At 38.8% G+C, this 20,689-nt stretch overlaps 1 protein-coding gene across 1 annotated transcript; it reads left to right on the forward strand.

The window, feature by feature from the left end:
• Positions 1–3,490: 3,490 nt before the first annotated feature.
• On the forward strand, positions 3,491–10,113 carry C9H9orf40 (chromosome 9 C9orf40 homolog). The gene is made up of 2 exons (XM_044265878.1): positions 3,491–4,031; positions 8,488–10,113. The coding sequence occupies exons 1-2, from the start codon at positions 3,597–3,599 to the stop codon at positions 8,644–8,646; spliced, it is 594 nt and encodes a 197-aa protein (XP_044121813.1). The 5' UTR covers positions 3,491–3,596; the 3' UTR covers positions 8,647–10,113.
• Positions 10,114–20,689: the final 10,576 nt, after the last annotated feature.

A 20,689-nucleotide genomic window follows, 5' to 3' on the forward strand; every position in this document is an offset into this window, starting at 1 on the left:
AAATCCCCCTCCAAACAAGAAACCCAAATCTATAAAGACGTAATATCTGAGGAACACTACCAACCACCTTGACCTAAGTGACACTGATAAAATACTACGCCAAATACATGCAGGATATTATGTTCTTTCAAAGAATACGTTACATATACCATGGTAATTCATAGGCTGGATCATAAAATAAATCTCAATAAATTTAAAAGGATGAAAATTACACAGATCATGAATTAAATGAGAAAGGAATTAAACTAGCAATCAAGAAGAAAAATATCTAGGAAAACCTCTGATAGTTGTGAAGTTAACACAAATAATCTATAGGTCAAACTAGGAATCAGGAAATGCACTGTACAGCACAGGGAATAGTCAATAATTTTGTAAATGACTTTGTATGGTGACAGATGGTAAGCACACTTATCATGGGAATCATTTCATTATGTATAAAAATATCAAATCACTATAATGTATACCTGAAAATAGGATATATCATGTCAATTAGACTTCAATTAAAAAAAATCATCAAGGGCACCTTGGTGGCTCAGTGGGTTAAGCCGCTGCCTTCCGCTCAGGTCATGATCTCAGGGTTCTGGGATCGAGTCCCGCATCGGGCTCTCTGCTCAGCAGGGAGCCTGCTTCCTCCTCTCTCTTTCTCTGACTGCCTCTGTGCCTACTTGTGATCTCTCTCTGTCAAATAAATAAATAAAATCTTTTAAAAAAATCATCAAGTATGCTCACTGCACATGATGCAAAAATCTGAAAAAAATTTGAAAAAAAACCAAAAACAAACAAACAAACAAAAACCAACCCTCAAATGTTTATCAGTAGAGTAGATTCATATGATGGAATATCATAGTCAACATAAGTGGATGAAAATTACATGCACAAAAACATAAAATAAGGAAAACAGGAAAGAAAGAACTCAATATTTTAAGTAGACAAAAGATTTGAACATTTTACAAAGAAGAGGTACAGATAGGGTACCCAGGTGGCTCAGTCGGTTAAGTACCTGCCTTCAGCTCGGGTCATGACCCCAGGGTCCTGGGATCAAGTCCCACATCAGGATCCCTGCTCAGTAGGGAGTCTGCTTCCCCTTCTACCCTTCTCCCTTCTCATGATCTCTCTCTCGCTCTCATATTCTCTCACAAAATAAATTGTTTTATTAAAAAAGAGAGATACAGATAGCAAATAAACTATCATTAGTCAACAACATTAGTCATTAGGGAAATGTAAATTAAAACCATAATAAGATACATGAGGACTAAAAATAAAGTCTGACCATACCAATTGTTGGAGAGCATGTGCAGGAAATAGAGCTCTCATACACTGCTGATGGGAAAGTAAAATGGTATAACCACAATCAGCAATTTGCTAGAAAGTTAAAGACACCTACCACATGGTCCAGCCATTCTACTCCTAGGTATGTACCCAAGACAAAAATCTTATGTCCATAAGAAGCCTTACACACAAATGTTCTCAGCAGCTTGATCTGTATAGCCCTAAACGGGAAGCAACCTACATGTCCATGAACAGGTGAATGGAGAAACAAATTGGGATACAGCCACTCTCAGAAGTACTGAGAAATAAAAAGGAATGAAAATGTGATAACATGAATGAATCTCAAAATAACTGTGCTGAAGAATCAAATAAGAACACTATACACTGTGAGTCTATTTATATAAAATTCTAGAAAATGCAAATTAATCTATAACGACAGAAAGTAAAGCAGTGGTTACATTCCCTTGGAAGGAACCAGGGGAGGAGAAAGGAATCACAAAAGGGCAAATGAAAACTTCTGGGGGTGATGGAGATGTGTATTTTCTTCATTGTGGCTATGGTTTCACAGGAACATACATATGTCAAAATTCAGCAAAGTACAAACTTTAAATACATGCATTTTATTTTATGTCAATTAGGGCTCCATGAAGTGTTAAAAAACAAACAAACCCAGCAACACCAAAGGTGTTATTTATTTAGGAGCACAAACACAAATGACAAAATTACAAAGTAATGCAAAGGGATGGTTAATTCAAAACAGCAATTACCTAGAGTGGAGGAAAGGGAGAAAGCCACCAGTAGGAGAAGTACGAAAGGACCTGGTCATGTTCTGGCCCAAGTAATATTCTATATATAAAACTAGGTGCTGGGCATCTTACTATCATTCCTTTGTGTTTTATACATATGATGTATTTCACAGTTTAGAAAAACGGAGTCCGTGGTGAGGACCACAAAGGAGTGGACCTCTCTATTAGCTAACCCCAACTTCTATCATTTTGGGGAAGGACACCCTCAAAACCTTTCAAATAAAAGGTCTTTCATATCTGATCTGTGTGATCTGCTCTTTGAGATTGATAGGTTATCAATTTCAAAGAAGAAATGGAAAGATCGAGCAGACTGTATTTCTGTGCCTATTAAGTAAGTTGTTGCCTATGGTCTCACAACCTTGGCATGGGGTAAGTAATATAGGTTAAGTACTTACCAGTTGGAATAGTTATCTTCCTTGCACTACCTCTACAAGATCATGCAGCTCTCTTCTTCATTTTTGTTTACTTGGTTGTATCTTTACCAACCATCGAAATACAAGCTATAGTAAACTCACGGCTCTCACCCCCCCTCACTTCGCTTGACCACAAATTCAGCTGTAAGGAAGGTCTTGGAATCTCACTACAGATCATCGCACCGAGTTAGAAGGAACTCTGTGTGCTTCCCACGTAATTTAAGAGCCAAACAAGTTTAGGTTTCAGTGGGAAAAGGCAAGGCTTGGCTCTGGGATGAGCTATTTTGGATGAGTTGCACATGTCCTCTGCAACTTCATCAGTGAATTTTTATTCAAAAGATCTTCGAAGAATGCGGTGCCAATCCACGACAGTCACTGCAAAACATACCCTTTGGCTGGATTTTGTTTTGCTTGGTTTTTGCGTGTTGGCTTTAGCGACTGCCCTCAGTCCCCACCCCTGTAGAACAGTCCGCCTGAAAGGATCATTTAATGTGGCGCCAGTGCCTCTCAACCCTAGTTTGCTGAGAGTCTGTAGCTCCTGGAGGTGATTTCAATCTCCGCAGGCGTCCCTGAGGCCACGGACTCCAAGGGAAAATTAACACATCCTGAAGGTCTAAAACCAACACAGCTTCCCCGAGAGATTTGCATAGCCCCTCCCCTCCCTTGGGGAAACAAGGTCACGCCCTCCGGGGGAACCGTGCCACTGGGCCTTTAATAAAGCGGCAGCCGCCTTCCCGCCTCCCCCCTCGGGCGCGCACTTCCGGCCGCGGGAGCGTTCGGGAGCGCGCCCCGCCAGTCTCCACCAACCAGCGGCTCCGCCTGGCCGGCGCGAGTACGCGCGCGCACACTTGTGCGCAGGTTCGAATCTCCGCCGCTTCGCGGTAGCTCCCCAACGTCCGGCAGCACTTCGAGTGCAGGGAGGGCAGCGCGCGGGGTTCAGCCGGGCCCAGCCGCCCCGCCCCCTCCGCCCGCCCCACCTGCCCGGCGCCCCCTCGCCCTGGGCTGGTCCTCGCCCGCCCTCGCGCGCCCCGCCCTCGCCCTCCACCCGCAGAGTTATCCGCGCTCGGCCTCCCGCGCCCGGCGGGCTCCGCCCGAGGCTCCGGGGCCCATGGCCAAGCGGCGTGCGGCGGAGCCGCTGACGTTCCACGTGCCTTGGAAGCGGCTCCTGCTCTGCGACTTTCCCGAGGAGCCGCCGCCGCCCCCGCCACCGTTCTGGATCCCGCCGCCGGGGGCCTCCCATCCCGGGCAGCCCGTCGGCGTCCCGGAGCTGCCCCGAAAGCGCAAAATCGACGCGGGGGCTATGACTGAGCCCTCAGCTTCGCCCAGCAAGCGTCGCGACGGCCGGGGCAGCAGCGTTCCGGGCGGCGTGCAGCGTGAGGGCCGAGGCCTGGAGACGGGCGAGCCGCCGCTGCAGCAGCCTCCGGTGCGGCCCCGTGGGCCAGGGGAGGAGCCCCGGGGCGCCCGGCCCCCGAGGGGCGGTGGCGACGACGGGGCGGGGCGCACAGAGCCCCGGCCGGGAGACTGGGGTGCAGCGCCGCACCAGGTAGGGGCCAGGGGCTGGCTGACCTCTCCAGAGGGCGGGCGGCTTGAGGGGACAGGGGTCCCCCTTAACGCAGCCCCTGCGCGCCCCGGGAGGGAACACGTCGTGACTCGTGTTCTTCAAGAAGTCCCAGAAGGCGAAAAGCCGGGGTCCTTGCTGCAGGAAGGACTCGGACTCCCGGGCTGCACAGGAAGGGCCCCAGAGCCCTTGACCTCATGCTTGGCAGGTTTGGGGACTCTCCCCAAACCTGCCAAGCATGAGGTCAAGCACCCGAAAGCACCTGCGTAAATGAGGGGGTGAGGTAGACGTGGGCTTGCACCGGCCGTGCCTCTGTCCTGTGTAAGAGGAAGGCGGGAGTGTGGGTCACGACCGACCGACGTGAGCTTTCTGGAGACTTAACCGGGAACCGCGATGGGTCTGTTCAACGACACATGGAGGAAGGTGCGGCGCACCTTCCTTGGCTTAACGCTGATTCCTTCTACAGTTCGTGATAGATTTCTTTCTAAGGAGAGTGACCAATGTGGTGGCCATCAGTTGGACGGCCGGTAGGCATGGTAAGCCCTTTGGTAGAGAGGAAGGAACCCCTACCCCCCACCCCACGCCCTGTTTTGGGAAAAGGCATTTAATAACTCACAGTTGTTAGATCGGATCCTGTGAAAAAGGATTATTGTTGAAAATTAATTTCGACCGTAAAGTAAAGCGACTATACTAGGATCATATGTAAGCGTGTTAAGAGTTACTGTTTTGGGGGGGAACGGGCCTGCCCCATCTCTGCACCTAAGATCTGATTTGTCTAGATGTGCGCTCTTCAACATGGTCTCCGCAACTGTGGGACAAACTGAACACTTGAAACGTGACTAGTCCAAAGGGAGGTGTGCTTTCAGTGTAAAATACTCTCTAGAGTTCAGAGATCTCAAAAATTTTTATATTGATTACCCGTTGAAAGAACTTGGAGATACTGGGTTGAGTAAAATGGAATGAAAATTTACCTGTCGTACTTTTTTAGTGTGGCCACTAGAAAAATTTTAAAGTATGTTTGTGGCTGGCATTAGTAATATTTATTGGACAGGTTTGGCCTAGACTTAAGAATTAAAGCTGGTTTTTGGCAGTTCTGGGTTGGCTTACCAGAAGCTTTGGCAATAGACCAAAGGTAGGGCTCAGTTCACCAACCTCTTCAAGCACTACTACATCGTGGGATCCAGCTCACATTTTTCCATTTTTTTAAGTATATTACAGAATTTACCAAATGCCTTGCTAGACAAAAAGTGAATTAAGGTTCCTTTGGCAGGACTTTTTTGGTGAAAACCCAATAAAATGAGAATTTGATAGTTAGGAAAGAGCTTTTTCTATGGTTGTGAGAAATTACCTTTGGACAGTGAACGATGAGCATTTCTGGATGAAATTCTAAATTGTAAATATTTCCACCCCCAGTTGTCTTGGAATTTAGAAAACATGAGGGTTTTTTTTAAGACTTCGGATTGCTTTTAGATGTTCAAAGTCTGCTTACTTAAAACCAAATGATAGCCCTTATGTTTTGAAAACAATAACTAGAATTTACAGTTATATTCTTGTGTTGCCAGTGGCAAACCTTAAAAACAAAACAAAACAAAACCAGAATGCTAAGTCATCCAGACCTATTTGATACAGAGATAACTACTGTGCACTTTGAAAACTTTTCCTCTTAGACCATTTTGGTACCCCACCTATAAATAGGCTTGTCTTTTCTACCAGAACATACTGACTGCAGTATGCCACAGATTGATAAGAGGAAAATATGGAAATTGTAGGTAGGCAAGGAAGGAGAATTTTTTTAGCAGACTGACAGAGAAACCTTAGAATCTTTCAGACACACCGGTATCTTTTACAGCAGTGACTGCATTTGGCAGATCTCTGCTTCCTAGTCGCTGCAGGCTCATGGCAAGGACTAAGCTTGGCCAAAGGCATACCTTCTTCATGAAGACAGTCCCTCCTCTTTTCTTTTGGCAAAAGTCCAGGAATCCTTACGTTTCTTCCTTTTGTTGGTTTTGTTCGTGAGCTTCTTGTCTTCTGCAGATTTAAGAGAGGAACATGTTTTCTCCAGCTCCCTTCTTTCCTGCCTCCAAAGATGGAGGTTTTAGGTTTTAAGAGATTTATAGTGAATGACCAAGATACAAGGTTATGATGAAAACATGGAGAAGCTAAAAAGGCTTTTCAATTTATGTAGTAAATGTCTCTCCCTGGTTCCTGGCACTCAGAATAGTCCCTGTCCTCATCCTTGGAATCTCATTTAGGAAAAGTTTCTCAAATAGGTCCTTTCTATATTGAGGATTCAGTTGAGGCAGAATAATGATACCTTTTTTCTGTCCTAGAACCTCAGAATATTTTTTGAGTTGTCTCAGATGTTTTTTGTTGTTGTTGGTGGTGGTGGTGGTTTTTTTCTGTTTTTGTTTTGTTTTGGTGTTTTTAACCAGAGAACTGAACTAACCAGATATTACTTAATTAAATATTTATATGTTTTCTCATGATGGTGTCACTTCATGCAGATCTATTACTCTGCTGGCCCTGTTACCTTAGCTATTTTTAATGGAAAGTAAGCAGAAATGTTTTTTTCTATTCCTATGAAGAAAATAATGAATGGTTCATAGTTTTCATGGGATATAATATCTAGCAGTATTGAGCAATTACAGTACTAATCCTGAATTTGAAAGAGTCCTGGGGGCACTAGTTGTCTCAGTTGGTTAAACATCAGACTCTTGATTTTGGCTCAGGGTTGTAAGATCAAGGCCCGAGTTGGGTTCTGTGCAGGGCATGAAGCATGCTTTAGATTCTCTCTCCCCTTCTCCTGCATCCCCCCATTCATAAATATAAATCCCACCCATAAATATAAATAAATAAATATTATTATTATTATTATTACTATTTTTTTTAAAGAGCCCTGCGTTTTACCAGTGAGGAAACAGACTTAGATCAAGGTCAGAGTTAGTGGGTGGTGGAGTTATCATGCAAACTCAGATCTATCTGGTGGCAAAGTTTGTGCTCTTAGCTATTAGGTTACACTGATGTCATTAAATGATCTTTTCTGGGCTCATGTTTAAAGTAGGTAATTTGAACAGTAGATTTTTCCCAAAAGGTGGAGATCTTGACCCTTGTTTTTAACCGTGTTTGCTTATCAAAATTAATTTTGGAGAGGGGCATCATTTGGATTATTACAGTTTTTTATCCCATTATAAAGAAATTCCAAAGACACTCTTAATTCTCTAAGCCTTAATGTCTAAGGCTCTCAGTGTACTTCCTACTGAGATTTCCTAATAGGCTTGTGCAGTTCAGTAAAGTGACTGGCAACATGTGGCTGGCTATTAAGCGTTGAAATGTGGCCAGTCTGAATAGTGCTAAAAGTGTAAAATATCTGCCAGATTGTGAAAACTTAGTATGACAAAAATAATGTAAAATACTCGTTAATTTTTAAAAATATGACTGCTTGTTGAAATACTATTTTGTATATATCAGATCAAATAAAATATTGTTAAGAATAATTCCATCTCTTTTTTACTTTTTAAAATTACATACGTGGCTTTCATTATTTCTGTTGGATAGGGGTGTGTCAGCGAGTATGAGCCTAAGGTGAAAACACAACTGAGTAGTATAGGTATATAAATATTCATCTGGGTGGGGTGTTAACGTTCAAACTGGTCACCTTGGAATCCTATATATAATTCCAGTGCTGCTTCCTTGCACAAAGTATTTTGGGGTTGCTTTTGAAATTCTTTGCCAGTTTTGAACGTCACTGGAACATCAACTTCATTTCATAGTAACTTGAAACGATATTATAGCCTTTCAGAGGAATCTGTTGAATTTTAAAAGGGCCTGTACTCACTTGCATTTATCAGTGTTAGTATACTGATTTAAAAGTCTTGCCATGTACCAAATCTTATATCTTTAATAAAATAATCAGCTTAAGATTTTCTTGCTATTTAGCATGTTTATAGCCTAAAAGTTTTTTGGCAAGGTGTCAAAATACTTTATCTTATATGAAGTCAGCCCCTTAAACTAAATACCAAAACCTCAGGGGAAAGACCAAAAATAAGTTTTAAGGTATGTGTGTATTTCTTAAATAAATTGTTTTCCTCACTGAAAGGTTAAAAAAAAAAAAAAAAGACCCATTTTCCAATGTTTTTCTTGGTTGAAAAATAGAAGAAAATTACCAAGAAGAGAAGCTCTTGGAAGAAATTCTTTTAAAATAAACTACTAACAAAATATTTTCACAAATCCATGAATATGAAAATGCACAGCTTTGACTAAGTCCATGAAGCACTTTGATTAGGCAGAATTTAAAGGTGTCTTTGTTGAAGATGCAAAATAAAAGACCACAAAATCTTAAGTGAGTTTGTTTTTAAAACAAGAAAATTTTTTGCCTAAAAAAAAAAAAAAGTGACTCTCTATAAACTGTTGATATACTTTCATTTTTCTTTTTTTCCCAAAGCTCAATGAAGAATTTTGGCAGTATAACTCCTTCCAATATTGGAGGAATCCTTTACCACCTATAGATCTGGCAGACATCGAAGATGTAGTTGAAGATAACCTGCCAGAAGCAACGCTTCCAGGCAAGAATGAAGTGGTTGAGATTGACATGGAGTCCTGACAGAAGGAGTTGAAGAACAGGTTTTTCTGAATTTGAGGAGACATCTCTTAAACGAATTCACGTATTCTTAAGGAGAAAAGTTATTTTCCATACTTAATGTGATACCATTCCCAAACCTGAGAAATGAGGAAAAGTTGTTTGAAAAATAAATACCTACAGTCACTACTGAAACTCCCAAGGGGGTTTGTTAAGGATATAGTACAGTTACAGGGGAAGTATTTTATATATGTACTCTTAAAGAAAAATTTATGTTTAGACCTGAAATTTGAACATACTGATCTTATAAAAAGGAATTCTGACAGTTTTCAAAGTAGGTGGAGAACACATACTTCCTCTTCTCTGTACCAAAAAGTTAATTTGTGGTACATGAAATGAATATTGTTTTATAATAACTCTTATTAATAAAATGCTTTCTAGTACATTGTATTGCCTCTTCTTAGTTGAACAGATAGCCAACTTAAACATCTATGCAAACTTAAAATGTGGGGGATTCTTAAAGGTGGCATAGTTTTAAAAGAACTTTCTAAATGTAAAGGAGCGAAAATTTCCATTTGGGTAGCATGTTTGCATAGCTTCCAGTGTTTGAAACTTGTTTAACTCTACTTTGAGGAATCATAAATGGTTAAAGAACAATGAGGAGCAAATAGGTGTTGCCCCCCCCCGCCCTTTTCCTAAGTAAGAAGAAAGAAATTTAGTTGTATTTTTAAATTTCTTGATTTTGAATTGTTTTGAGGGCATGGTTTCTATTGCTTATTACTTTAGACTTGTTCTCAACACAGAAAACACTTCAGAAATCCTTGCCTGAGCCCCATTGGAGAGATTCCCATTTAATTGAGATGGGCCTTAGGTATAGCTATTTTTTAAAACACCAGTCCTCCTTTTCCCCAATCCTAATGCGTGGACAACTTTGAGAACCACTAGACTAATGGTAGTTTTTCCTGTTTAAAGGAGGTAACTCATTTGAGAAGAAGCAACTCCTCTTCATTAGCTTTGTTTTTATTTTGTTCTTTCAGTGACTTTGTTACAAGTAAGTTATTGTGTTACTGTTAAAAAAATAAAGTAAGCAGTTTGTGTTTGAGTTGAATATCAATGATTAAGTTAATTAACTTTTGTACTATGTCTAGAGTGTTGGATTTGTAATTGAGTAACTTGTCCCTGTATACTTTTTGTTGTTAATGACAGTAGATCCAAAATTGAGAAAGGGTGATAAATGCCAGTGAGAGGGGGGAAAAAAAAAACAATGTTGTGTATATACCTGTAGGATTTAAGTATGGGTTGACATTAATGAGAATATTCTAGAACGGAAGACTTGTACTGTGGTTAAGAATTAAGACTTTGGTGTCAGACATGATTCAAAGGTTTGTACTGCCACTTTCTACCTATGTAACATTAAGCAAGTTATTTTTCATCTTTGAGCCCCAGGTTCCTTAACTGTAATATGAAAAACAATAAATAGTATCTACCTCACAGAGGCTATGTTGTCAAGTAGTATACCAAGTACTCTTTACCTGCATCTTGTTTAATTCTCATAATAACCTTATTGTAGGTTAAAAAAAAAATAGAATAAACGTACTTTTTGTAGTTCTACTTAACTTTAAGTTGCCACTAGAAATTTCAGGATAAGAATTGGAATTGAAATATCAAGGATGGCAAGCAAGTGGGGGAAGCAGTTAAATTGCTGTAGAAGGAAAAAACAGTAAACCTTCTTCCCCCTTCTGTTTGACCTGAGGGTAGGAGAGGGTCCATTTTTGTTCAGTGCTCTTCCTACTGACTAGAACAGTGCCTGTCACATAGTAGATAGTCAATAAAAATTGCATGAGCAAATTAATGAGTGTTCTCTAGTGATGGGAAGGTAATGGCAACCATTTTCTCAGAACATATCACAAAGCTAGGCATTTTACCAAAGATGTGCATACAAAAGATGTCACAGAGATGAAATAATAAAACATTGGAAATAGTAAAACACTGGAAACAATAATGTAAAAACTAAGACAGATCTACCTATCTACCTAATGAACTTTAGGAGGTGGTCATCTAATGAGAAATTTCATAGGATGCTACATTGCAGGTGAGTGAATAGGAGATTCAAAGAGTAGCTCAGATGGGTTCCTGGCTGGCTTTGTTGGTAGAGCTATGCAACTCTTGATCTCAGGGTTGTGAGTTCAAGCCCCACCATCAGTATTAAAGCTTACTTGAAAAATCAAAATGCAATGTTTTGAGCATTATGTGTCAAATAGCATACAAAACTGTAAGGTAAAGATTCAGGGAAAATATTTGCTATCAATATGTTGAAGGCTGAACATTTTTATATAGATGTGTACATAGTTTAATGTAAACATTTAAATAAGTTTAATATGTAGAATATGAATATGTAAAGATGTATACATACGTGTGTGTGTGTGTATACACAGAGATAGGGATTTGATATAATTCTATCCTTTTAGAAAAAATTGTTAGTAAGTAAACCTCAAGATAATTCAGCAAAATTATTTGGTGGATAAATTAAGATGGAAGCTTAAAAGAATTTTTTTTAAGTTGTATACACTTCACCCAGATTCCCTAATATAGCATATTCCATTAGCACCATACAATTATGGAAATGAGAAAATTAATGTTCATATATTTCTATAATGCTATTATGAGGACATGGAAAGAGTGACTTCAGGCAAGGCTTAAGGGATATGTCAAAAAATGTACAAATACTAGACTTTTCAAATTTTACCACCGTCTCACTAACACCCTTTTTCTGGCCCAAGATTCAATCCAGGGTCACAATTTATTTTTTACCTGTAGTATCTCTTCAATCTCCTTTAAATCAGTTCCTCAGAATTCATTTGCCTTTCATGACCTTAGTACTTTTTGCAGAGTGCTGATCAGTTATTTCATAGGGTAGCCGTGGATTTTGGTACGCATTTTTGGTGAGAACTCTGTAGAAGCAATGTATCCTCAATGCATCACCCCATAAGGCACTGGATATCAACCTGTCTTGTCACTGGTGACTATAAATTGATTACTTGGTTAACTTGATGTTGGCCAGGTTTCTCTTTTATAAAGTTAGTATTTTCTCCTATGTAATAATTATCCTCTGGAAGACACTTTGAGACTGTAAATATCCCATTTCTCATCATATTCTGAATGAATTTTAGGATATGTTGATGATTCTTACATGACATATTTATTGCTCTGGCATATGTCAAATGGTAACTTGCTATTTCCATTATCCGTCCTACATCTATTAACTGGAATTCTGTAAAGCATCACCTTTCCTTTCACCCCCATTTTTTATTTAGTGATTTATAGCAGTATAGATTAACAGGCATATATTTTATTATATGAATTATAACATGTTGCCGTCATTATTTTGTTGTACCCATTATCGCAACAGATCTAGCCATTTGGGAGGCCCTCTGAATTGGTTCTTGTGCCCTTCTTCTTTTTCTAACATTTATTGTGAATACTGGTTAACATTGGCAATGCACTTTTGCATTTACAAGATTAATGGATGAAAATTGTGCCACTTGTGCAATGCTGTGATTTTCACTGAACAATTTGAACCTTGGCATCCTCTTCAGAGAATGGGGACACTGATAACCACCTCAGAGGAACAAAGTGGGGATGAAATGACATGATGGTTATGCAGAACCCATAGTGGGCACTAAGTATATATATCTCTTCCTTATAGTACTTGAAAATGCACATTTTTGCCATCTTGCAGATACATAGGTAGATGGACTATTCGTGATCTCTGACAATACCTGAAACTGAGGCAAATGTTAAGACTACTTTTAAAGAATTTTAACAATTACCTGGAGTCCACAGACATAAATGGCAGTGTTCTAGCAATTTCTGTTTATTGGTTGCTGTATCTTGTCTTTTTGATACAACCCTGTGGTAGAAAGAATTCTAAAATGGGCCCCAAGATTGCCAGAGCACAGTGTATCATCCAGTCATTTGATCAAACATTGATTAAGATACTACTGTGAGAAATTCTGCAAATGTCATTAAAGTCCCAAGCCAGTTGATCATGAGATGACATGATCCATATGGGTATGACTTAATTACATGAGCCCTTTAAATATGGTGGGGAGCTCAGAGACAGAAGAAGTTGGTGCAAAATGTGAAAGAGATTCAATATAAAAGCAATTCTGACTTCGAAGATGAAGGGAACTGTGTGACAACCTGAGAACAGCCTCTAAGGCTGAGAGTGAGCCCTGGCAGCCTGCCAGCAAGGAAACAGGGACCTCAGTCCTACAACCTCAAGGATGTGAACTCAGCCAACTTGAATGAACATGGGAGTGGATTCTTCCCTGGAGCCTTCAGAGAAGAACACAGCCCGGCTGGTACCTTGATTTCATCTTTTTGGCACTTTGGCTTGGCAAGTGGGACTTCTGACCTCCTGGACTAAACTGACTCTGTGTGTGTGTGTGTGTGTGTGTGTGTGTGTGTTAAGCTGCTAAATTTGTGGTAATTTGTTATGCAGCAACAGAAAACTTATATGGACTCATCATTTTTATAACTTCCATACCTTTTCAAGCAGATGTTTTGGCACAAACATTTATCTTGTTGTATCTCCACTCTAGTCGTGGAATCATTTCTCCAAACAGCCCTGGTTCTTTTACTGAGAATGATACTTAGAAATGAAGATCTGGGTGTAAGATCTTCTCACTGTACTCAGTATCACTGCTTCAAGATCCTCTCAGTTGACAGAGCTACAAGATACATGAGTATACAACTATATGTATTTATCAGTATACTTGTATCTGTATCTGTATATATACTTAAAAAATGAGTTCACACTGATACTTCCAATCCCAATACCACAGTGTTCATTATAAATGCTCTTATTTTTAATTCCTTTGAAAAGTAGACCTCATATCCTTCCTTCCTTCCTCCCTTCCTTCCTTCCTTCCTTCCTTCATTTCCTCAATCCTCAAATACACATAACACAGTTTAGAAACTGCTAACCTATACTCCTATTCCAAACAGGCTTGCTATTGGAGTAGAATATCTGTACATACTTCTTTTGTGTTTAGCCTTTGGATATTCAATTAACATTGTGTTCTAAAGTTAGGTTGGTTCTTTCTTTTCCATCCTTCCCTTCCGAGTGGTTAAATTATTGTAATACAGTTGGGTTCATTTGTTTCTGTTTTTATATCAGTTTTGACTCCCCATCTATGTGGTTTTTTTTTTTTAAGTCTGTAAAACATTCACATGATTCTGTGCACCAGAACTCTACAAAAATATATAATCAGAGATGTGTCACCCTAATAATCAGAGTTGTCGCCCCCATTTTCATTCCTCTGTTTTTCCTACTCTGTTCCCCTTACTCCTCCATAAATAAACAATTTTATTAGTTTCTGGTTTGTTCTACTGCTTTTCTTTTGGCCTAATAGGCAAATACACATATAATTTCTTTATATATTTATAACTCATACAAATTTATAATAAAACTATAATTCTAATAACTGGGTAATAGACATAGAAAAATAATTTACAAAAGAAAAAATACACATGAGCATAAAAAATAAACATTTCTGCTTTATTGTGGTCTCAAATTTTAAACAAGAATCCATTTTTCTATATAAATTGGCAAAAGTTGCCCATAACACTTTATTTTTAGTAAAGCCTTTCTGAAGAGCAGCTTGGTAATATGCTTTAAGAGCCTTATCATAATCTTTGAACTAGTTTTCTTTCTGTATCTAAAAATATATCTTAAATAATCAGAAAACTAGATGCAAATTTACACATCACTGTAATAGTAAAAAATTAGAAATAAAAAATAGCTTGAGAGAATTGATGGATAATTAAAATATGCATGCTAGACTATAATGTGCTTATAAGCTGGTGTTATTAGGAGTTTCAGTGATGCAGAAAAGTGCTCAAAAATATTAGGACTTTCAGAGCTGATCAAACTCTCTCCCACTAAATACAACTAAAAGCCCAACTAAAATACACACTTGGTCACGGAAAACTAAATGGAGACATTACTGGATAGAGAATGGAAGTCCAGCTTAGCAAAGCAACTCATATGGAGTAAAGTTTTATGGCTTTGTTTTTCACTCTCCCAGCTTTGAACCAAGAGTGACCACCCAGTAGAACTGCAGTGGCCAGCATGGACCGCCTAAACTCTTGAGAGAAACCCATCTTTTTGGCCAGAAGACTGGGAAAGGGAGCTCCTCTGAGCAAGAGTGCAAGAATTCTGGAGATGAGAAATCTGGGTAAGCGATCCCATAAGTCTCTATATAAACTGATACTAGTTACTAGTCCTGAGATTTTTTCTTTTTTCTTTTCTTTTTTAAGTAGTTTCCAACTGAGTTACTCGGGCTCCCCAATCCTGGGTTCATTCTTGAGATCTTATTTATTTATTTGACAGAGAGAGACACAGTGAGATAGGGAATGCAAGCAGGCAAGCAGGGGGAGTGGGAAAGGGAGAAACAGTCTTCTGGTAGAGCAGGGAGCCCAACATGGGACTCTATCCCAGGACCCTGGGATCATGACCTGAGCCAAAGCCAGACACTTAATGACTGAGCCACCCAGGCATCCCGGGCTCATTCTTGAGGGACATATGCACAGAACAGATTGAGAGCCATGTGGCAAAGAATTTGAGAACTAAAATAAAATATAAACCTATGCTCAAATCCCTTTCTAATGTCTGAGTGATGCATGCATGGGACAGACCTAAACTATATAGCCAAGAGTTTGAAAATGGGCCTTAAAACCATGCCCATGGAAAAAGAGACTATTTATGGTACAAAACTAAGGTTTGAGTAGGGAAAAAAAAATCAATATCATCTAGAAGGTTTTAATAAGACCCATAGTCTCAAAGTAATATTCAGGACACAATCCAAAATACTTGACATTGAAAGAATTAAAAAAAAAAAATGTGGCTCGTTTTAAAGGGAAAGACAGTAGTCAACATTCAAACCAGGAAAATGTGACCAGTTTTCAAAGACAATTAATAGATGTCAATTCCAGGATGACCCAAATGTTAGAATTACTCCAAATTTTATTTTATTTTATTTTTTTAAAGATTTTATTTATTTGACACACAGAGAGAGATCACAATAAATTCTTGGAACCAGTGGGGCTTAAAGCCTGAAGTTTTAAAGGGTAGAGGGTTTGGCTGGAATACAGCCCAGAGGGCACCTGTTCCTGGAGAGAAGACAGAAACAAATGAAAATTTTAGAAGAGAAAAATACAAAACCTGAAAGAAAAGATTTAGTAAATGTGCTAAGTAGCAGAATATAGATGACAGACGAAAGAATCAGTGAATGGGAAGATAGATCAGTAGAGATTCTCCAATTTAAAAAAAGAAGAAGAAAATTAAAAATGAACAGAGTTTGTAACATATGAGTCTGTGTCACTGGAGTCCCAGATATTATGAACAACTTTATTCCTATATATTTGACAACTTAGATGAAGTGAACAAATTTTTCAAAAGCATAAATTACCAAGATCATTAAAAAAACAACAACAGATAATCAGAATAGTTTTTTATCTGTGGGTGGCTCAGTTGGTTGGACGACTGCCTTCGGCTCAGGTCATGATCTCGGAGTCCCGGGATCGAGTCCCGCATCGGGCTCCCAGCTCCACGGGGAGTCTGCTTCTCTCTCTGCCCTTCTCCTCACTCATGCTCTCTCTCCCTGTCTCTCTCTCAAATAAATAAATAAAATATTAAAAAAAAAAAAAAAGAAATTGAACTCCTAGTTAAAAACATTCCAAAAGTAAACCTCCAGACTTACATGTTTTTACTGGAGAATTCTACCAGATTTTTAAGCAAGAAATAATATAATCTCTTAGAGATTATATTGAGATGAAAAGAGAACCCTTTTCAATTCATTTTATGAGGTCAGCATTACCCTGATACCACAACCAGATGAATATATTGCAAGAAAAATGTACAGATCAATACCTTTTATGAACACAAACATAAAAATTCTCAAGAAAATATTGACATAGCCAACAATATATTTAAAGGATAATATAGAGGAAGATGGTGACAGATTAGGAGGACCCTAGGCTCTCTTCGTCCTATGAACACAACTACATAACCATCAAGTCATCCAAAATACCTCAGAAATTGATCTGAACACTGACACAACCCCAGAAATTGACCTGAAGATTGAAAGAACAGACTCCACAACTAAAAGAGAGGAGGTAGGGAGTATACCGAAGAAGGTAAGTGCAGAGATGTGGTTCCAGGGAGAAAAGGATCACAGCTGCTGCAGAGGAGAGGAAGCCATTGTTACGGAAAAGGACTAGAGAGAAGAGTAGAAGGGAATGCACAAGGAAAACATGTCCCAGAATCCGCTGGCTGAATTTCTAAAAATGAGAGGGCTGCATTTTATGAATTCTTGGAACCAGTGGGGCCTAAAGCCTGAAGTTTTAAAGGGTAGAGGGTTTGGCTGGAATACAGCCCAGAGGGCACTGTACCTGTTCCTGGAGAGAAGACAGACAACCCGGGGGGGCAGACAGTGTGGCAAGAGTGATCTAGAGAACACCTGGGGCACACAGGGGAGATTATTCACTCTTCTCCAAGTGCATCCCTGAGAGGCAGCATTCAGGGAGATGCCTCTCTGGGAATCAAGGAGCTGGCCAGCACCATTTCCCTCTCCTGCCCCTCAGCGTAAACACAGAGTCACCTGCAGGAAGTAGCACAGCACCAACACTGGTTACGTAACTTGTTTATAAAGCCCCACCACTCTACACTCTGGTGGAACAGCCCTTCTCAGTCATGCTTGCTTTACTCCCCGCACAGCAGACTCCTCCCTGAGAAGACCAGCACAAACCTCTGCCCACACCACATTTCTCAACCAGAGAGTTCTTCATGGCCTGAGTTCTGGTGAGGTGACGTTGGGTCTCATTTCACAAACAGACCACAGCATACCTGGTTAAAACTCATCACATTCAAGCAAGGATCAAACACAGCCCACAGCAGGCAATGAGACCCTTTGTAGATGACTGGCCTGAAGGATAGAACAGCCAAAACACAGTAGCAGAGTGCACACAACACACAGCAAATACACTTCCTGGAGCTCCAGTCCCTGGGCACCACATGACATCTTCATAAAGCCATTAACTGCAGGAACAAGAGACATAACTGGCTTTTCTAACACAGAGAAGAAGGAAGAAACGTAGAGAAAATGCCGAAATGGAGGAGTTTATCACAAATGAATAATAAGTCAAAAGAAAATCAGAGTAGACTTTAAAACAACAAAGAGGACTAAGTAGTCATAAAGGGGACAATCCAACAAAAATATAAAGCAATCATAAATATTTATACCCCCAATATGGGAGCACCCAAATATATAAAACAATAACAAACATAAAGGAACTAATTGATGATAATATAATAATAATAGAGGACTTTAACATCCTACTTACATCAATGGACAGATTATCTAAACAGAAAATAAACAAGAAAACAATGGCATTGAATGACACACTGAACCAGATAACGTATATTCAGAGCATTCCATCCTAAAAACAGCAGAATACACATTCTTTGCAAATGCACATGGAACATACTGCAGAATAGATTACATATTAGGTCACAAAACAGGCCTCAACAAATACAAAAAGATTGAAATCATACTATGCACCTTTTCCAACCACAATGCTGTAAAACGAGAACTGGAAACAACCACAAGAAAAAAATCTGGAAAGGACACACACACTTGTAGGTAGCACAACATGCTTCTAAACAATGAATGGGTCTACCAGGAAATCAAAGAACTCTTTAAAAAAATACATGGTAACAAATGAAAATGAAAACAGATGTCTAAAACTTTTGAGGTGCACCAGAAGCAGTTCTAAGAGGGAAGTGTATAGCAATATGGGCCTACCTCAAGAAATAAGAAAATCTCAAACAACCTAATCTTACACCTACAGAAGCTAGAAAAAGAACAACAAATGAAGCTGCAGCCAACAGAAGGAAGGAAATAGTGAAGACTTGAGCAGAAATAACTGATATAGAAACTAAAACAAAACAAAAACAATAGAAAAGACCAATGAAACCAGGAGCTGGTTCTTTGAAAAAAAATAATAAAATTGATAAACCTCTAGAGAGACTTGCCAAAAAGAAAAGAGAAAGGACCCAAGTAAATAAAATCATACATAAGAAGAACACAAAGAAATCCACATCAAGACACATTATAATTAAAATGTCAAAGTTAAAGACAAGGAGAGAATATTAAAAGTAGCAAAAAGAAAGGAGAAAAACCTTATTACATCCAAGGGAACCCCCAGAAGACCATCAGCAGATTTTTCAGCAACAACTTTGTAGGCCTGAAGGGAGTGGTATGACATACTCAAAGTGCTGAAGGGAAAAACTTCAACCAAAAATACTCTACCTGGTGAAGTTATCATTTAGAAGGGGAGGAGAGATACAGAATTTTCCAGACAAGCAAAAGTTAAAGGAGCTCATCACCACTAAACTGGCCTTATAAGAGCTGTTGAAGAGACGTTTTTAAGCTAAAAAGAAAGGGCACTAATTTATAACAATAACACGTATGAAAGAATGAAATTCACTTGTTAAGATAAATATATAAGTAAAGGTAGAGTTGCTTAGTCACTTACAAAGCTACAATGAAGGTTACAAAATTAAAGTACTAAAAGCTATGATTATAATAATTAAGGTATACACAAGATAAAAAGATGTTAAATGTGACATTAAAAACACAATATGTGGTGGGGGGATAATAATGTTGAGCATCCCAGTGGACACAAACTTAAGTTGTTATCAGCTTAAAATAGACTGCTAGAGATGTAAGTTGTTATACAGAAGTAAAAATCCTAAAGTAAATACACAAAAGATAAAGAAAAAGGAATATAAGCATACCACTAAAGTACGTCATCAAACCACAAAAGAAGAAAGCAAGACAAGATTATAGAGGAACTACAAAAACTGCCAGAAAGTAATTAACCAAATGGTGAGTTTAGTCCATTTACATTTAAAGTCATTATTGATAGATAAGTGCATGCCTATCAATAATGACTTTAAATGTAAATGGACTCAATTCTACAATTAAAAGGTATAAAGTGGCTGAATAGATGTAAAAAGGGGACCCTTCTCTGTGCTGCCTAGAAGACACTCACTTTAGATAAAAGGACACACAGACTAAAAGTGAAGGGATGGAAAAAGTTACTCCATTCAAATAGAAACCTAAAGAAAGCTGGAGTAGCTATACTTATATCAGAAAAAATAGACTTTAAAACAAAGATTGTAATAAGAGACAAAGAAGGATATTACATAATGATAAAGAGTCAATCCAACAAGAAAATACAACATTTGTAAATATTTCTGTACCTAGCACTGGAACACCTACTATGTAAAACAAATATTAACAGACCCAGCAAGAGAAATAGAGAGCAATACAATAATAGCAGAGAATTTCAGTATCCTACTTATGTCAGTGGATAGATCATTCCAACAGAAAACCAATATGGAAACATTGGCCATAAATGACCCATTGGACCAGATGGGCTCGACAGATATTTATAGAACATTTTACCCCAAAACAACAGAATATACATTTTTCTCAAGCACTCATGGAACACTTCCCAAGATAGATCATATATTAGGCCACAAAATAAATCTTAATAAATTTTAGAGGACTGAAATCATATCAAGCATTTTGTTCTGACCATAATGGTATGAAACTAGAAATTAATTACATGAATAAAATTGGAAAATACACAAAAATGTGGTGATTGAACAACAGGATACTGAATAACCAATGGGTCATTGAAGAAATCAAAGGAGATAGCAAAAAATAATTTCAGGTAAATGAAAATGGAAATGTAAAACACTACAATCTATGGTAGGCAGCAAAAGCAGTTCTAAGAGGGGAGTTCATAGTAATAAATGCCCACTCAAGAAACAAAAAAAGGTCTTAAATAATCTAACTTTAGCCTCAAGAAACTAGATAAAAAGAACAAATGAAGCTCAACATTAGTAGGGGGAAGGAAATGACAAAGATTAGAGCAGAAATAAATGAAATAGATTTAAAATATAACAGAAAAGATCAATGAAACTAAGAGC

Source organism: Neovison vison, chromosome 9, assembly GCF_020171115.1.
Source record: "Neovison vison isolate M4711 chromosome 9, ASM_NN_V1, whole genome shotgun sequence".
NCBI classification, from domain to species: domain Eukaryota; kingdom Metazoa; phylum Chordata; class Mammalia; order Carnivora; family Mustelidae; genus Neogale; species Neogale vison.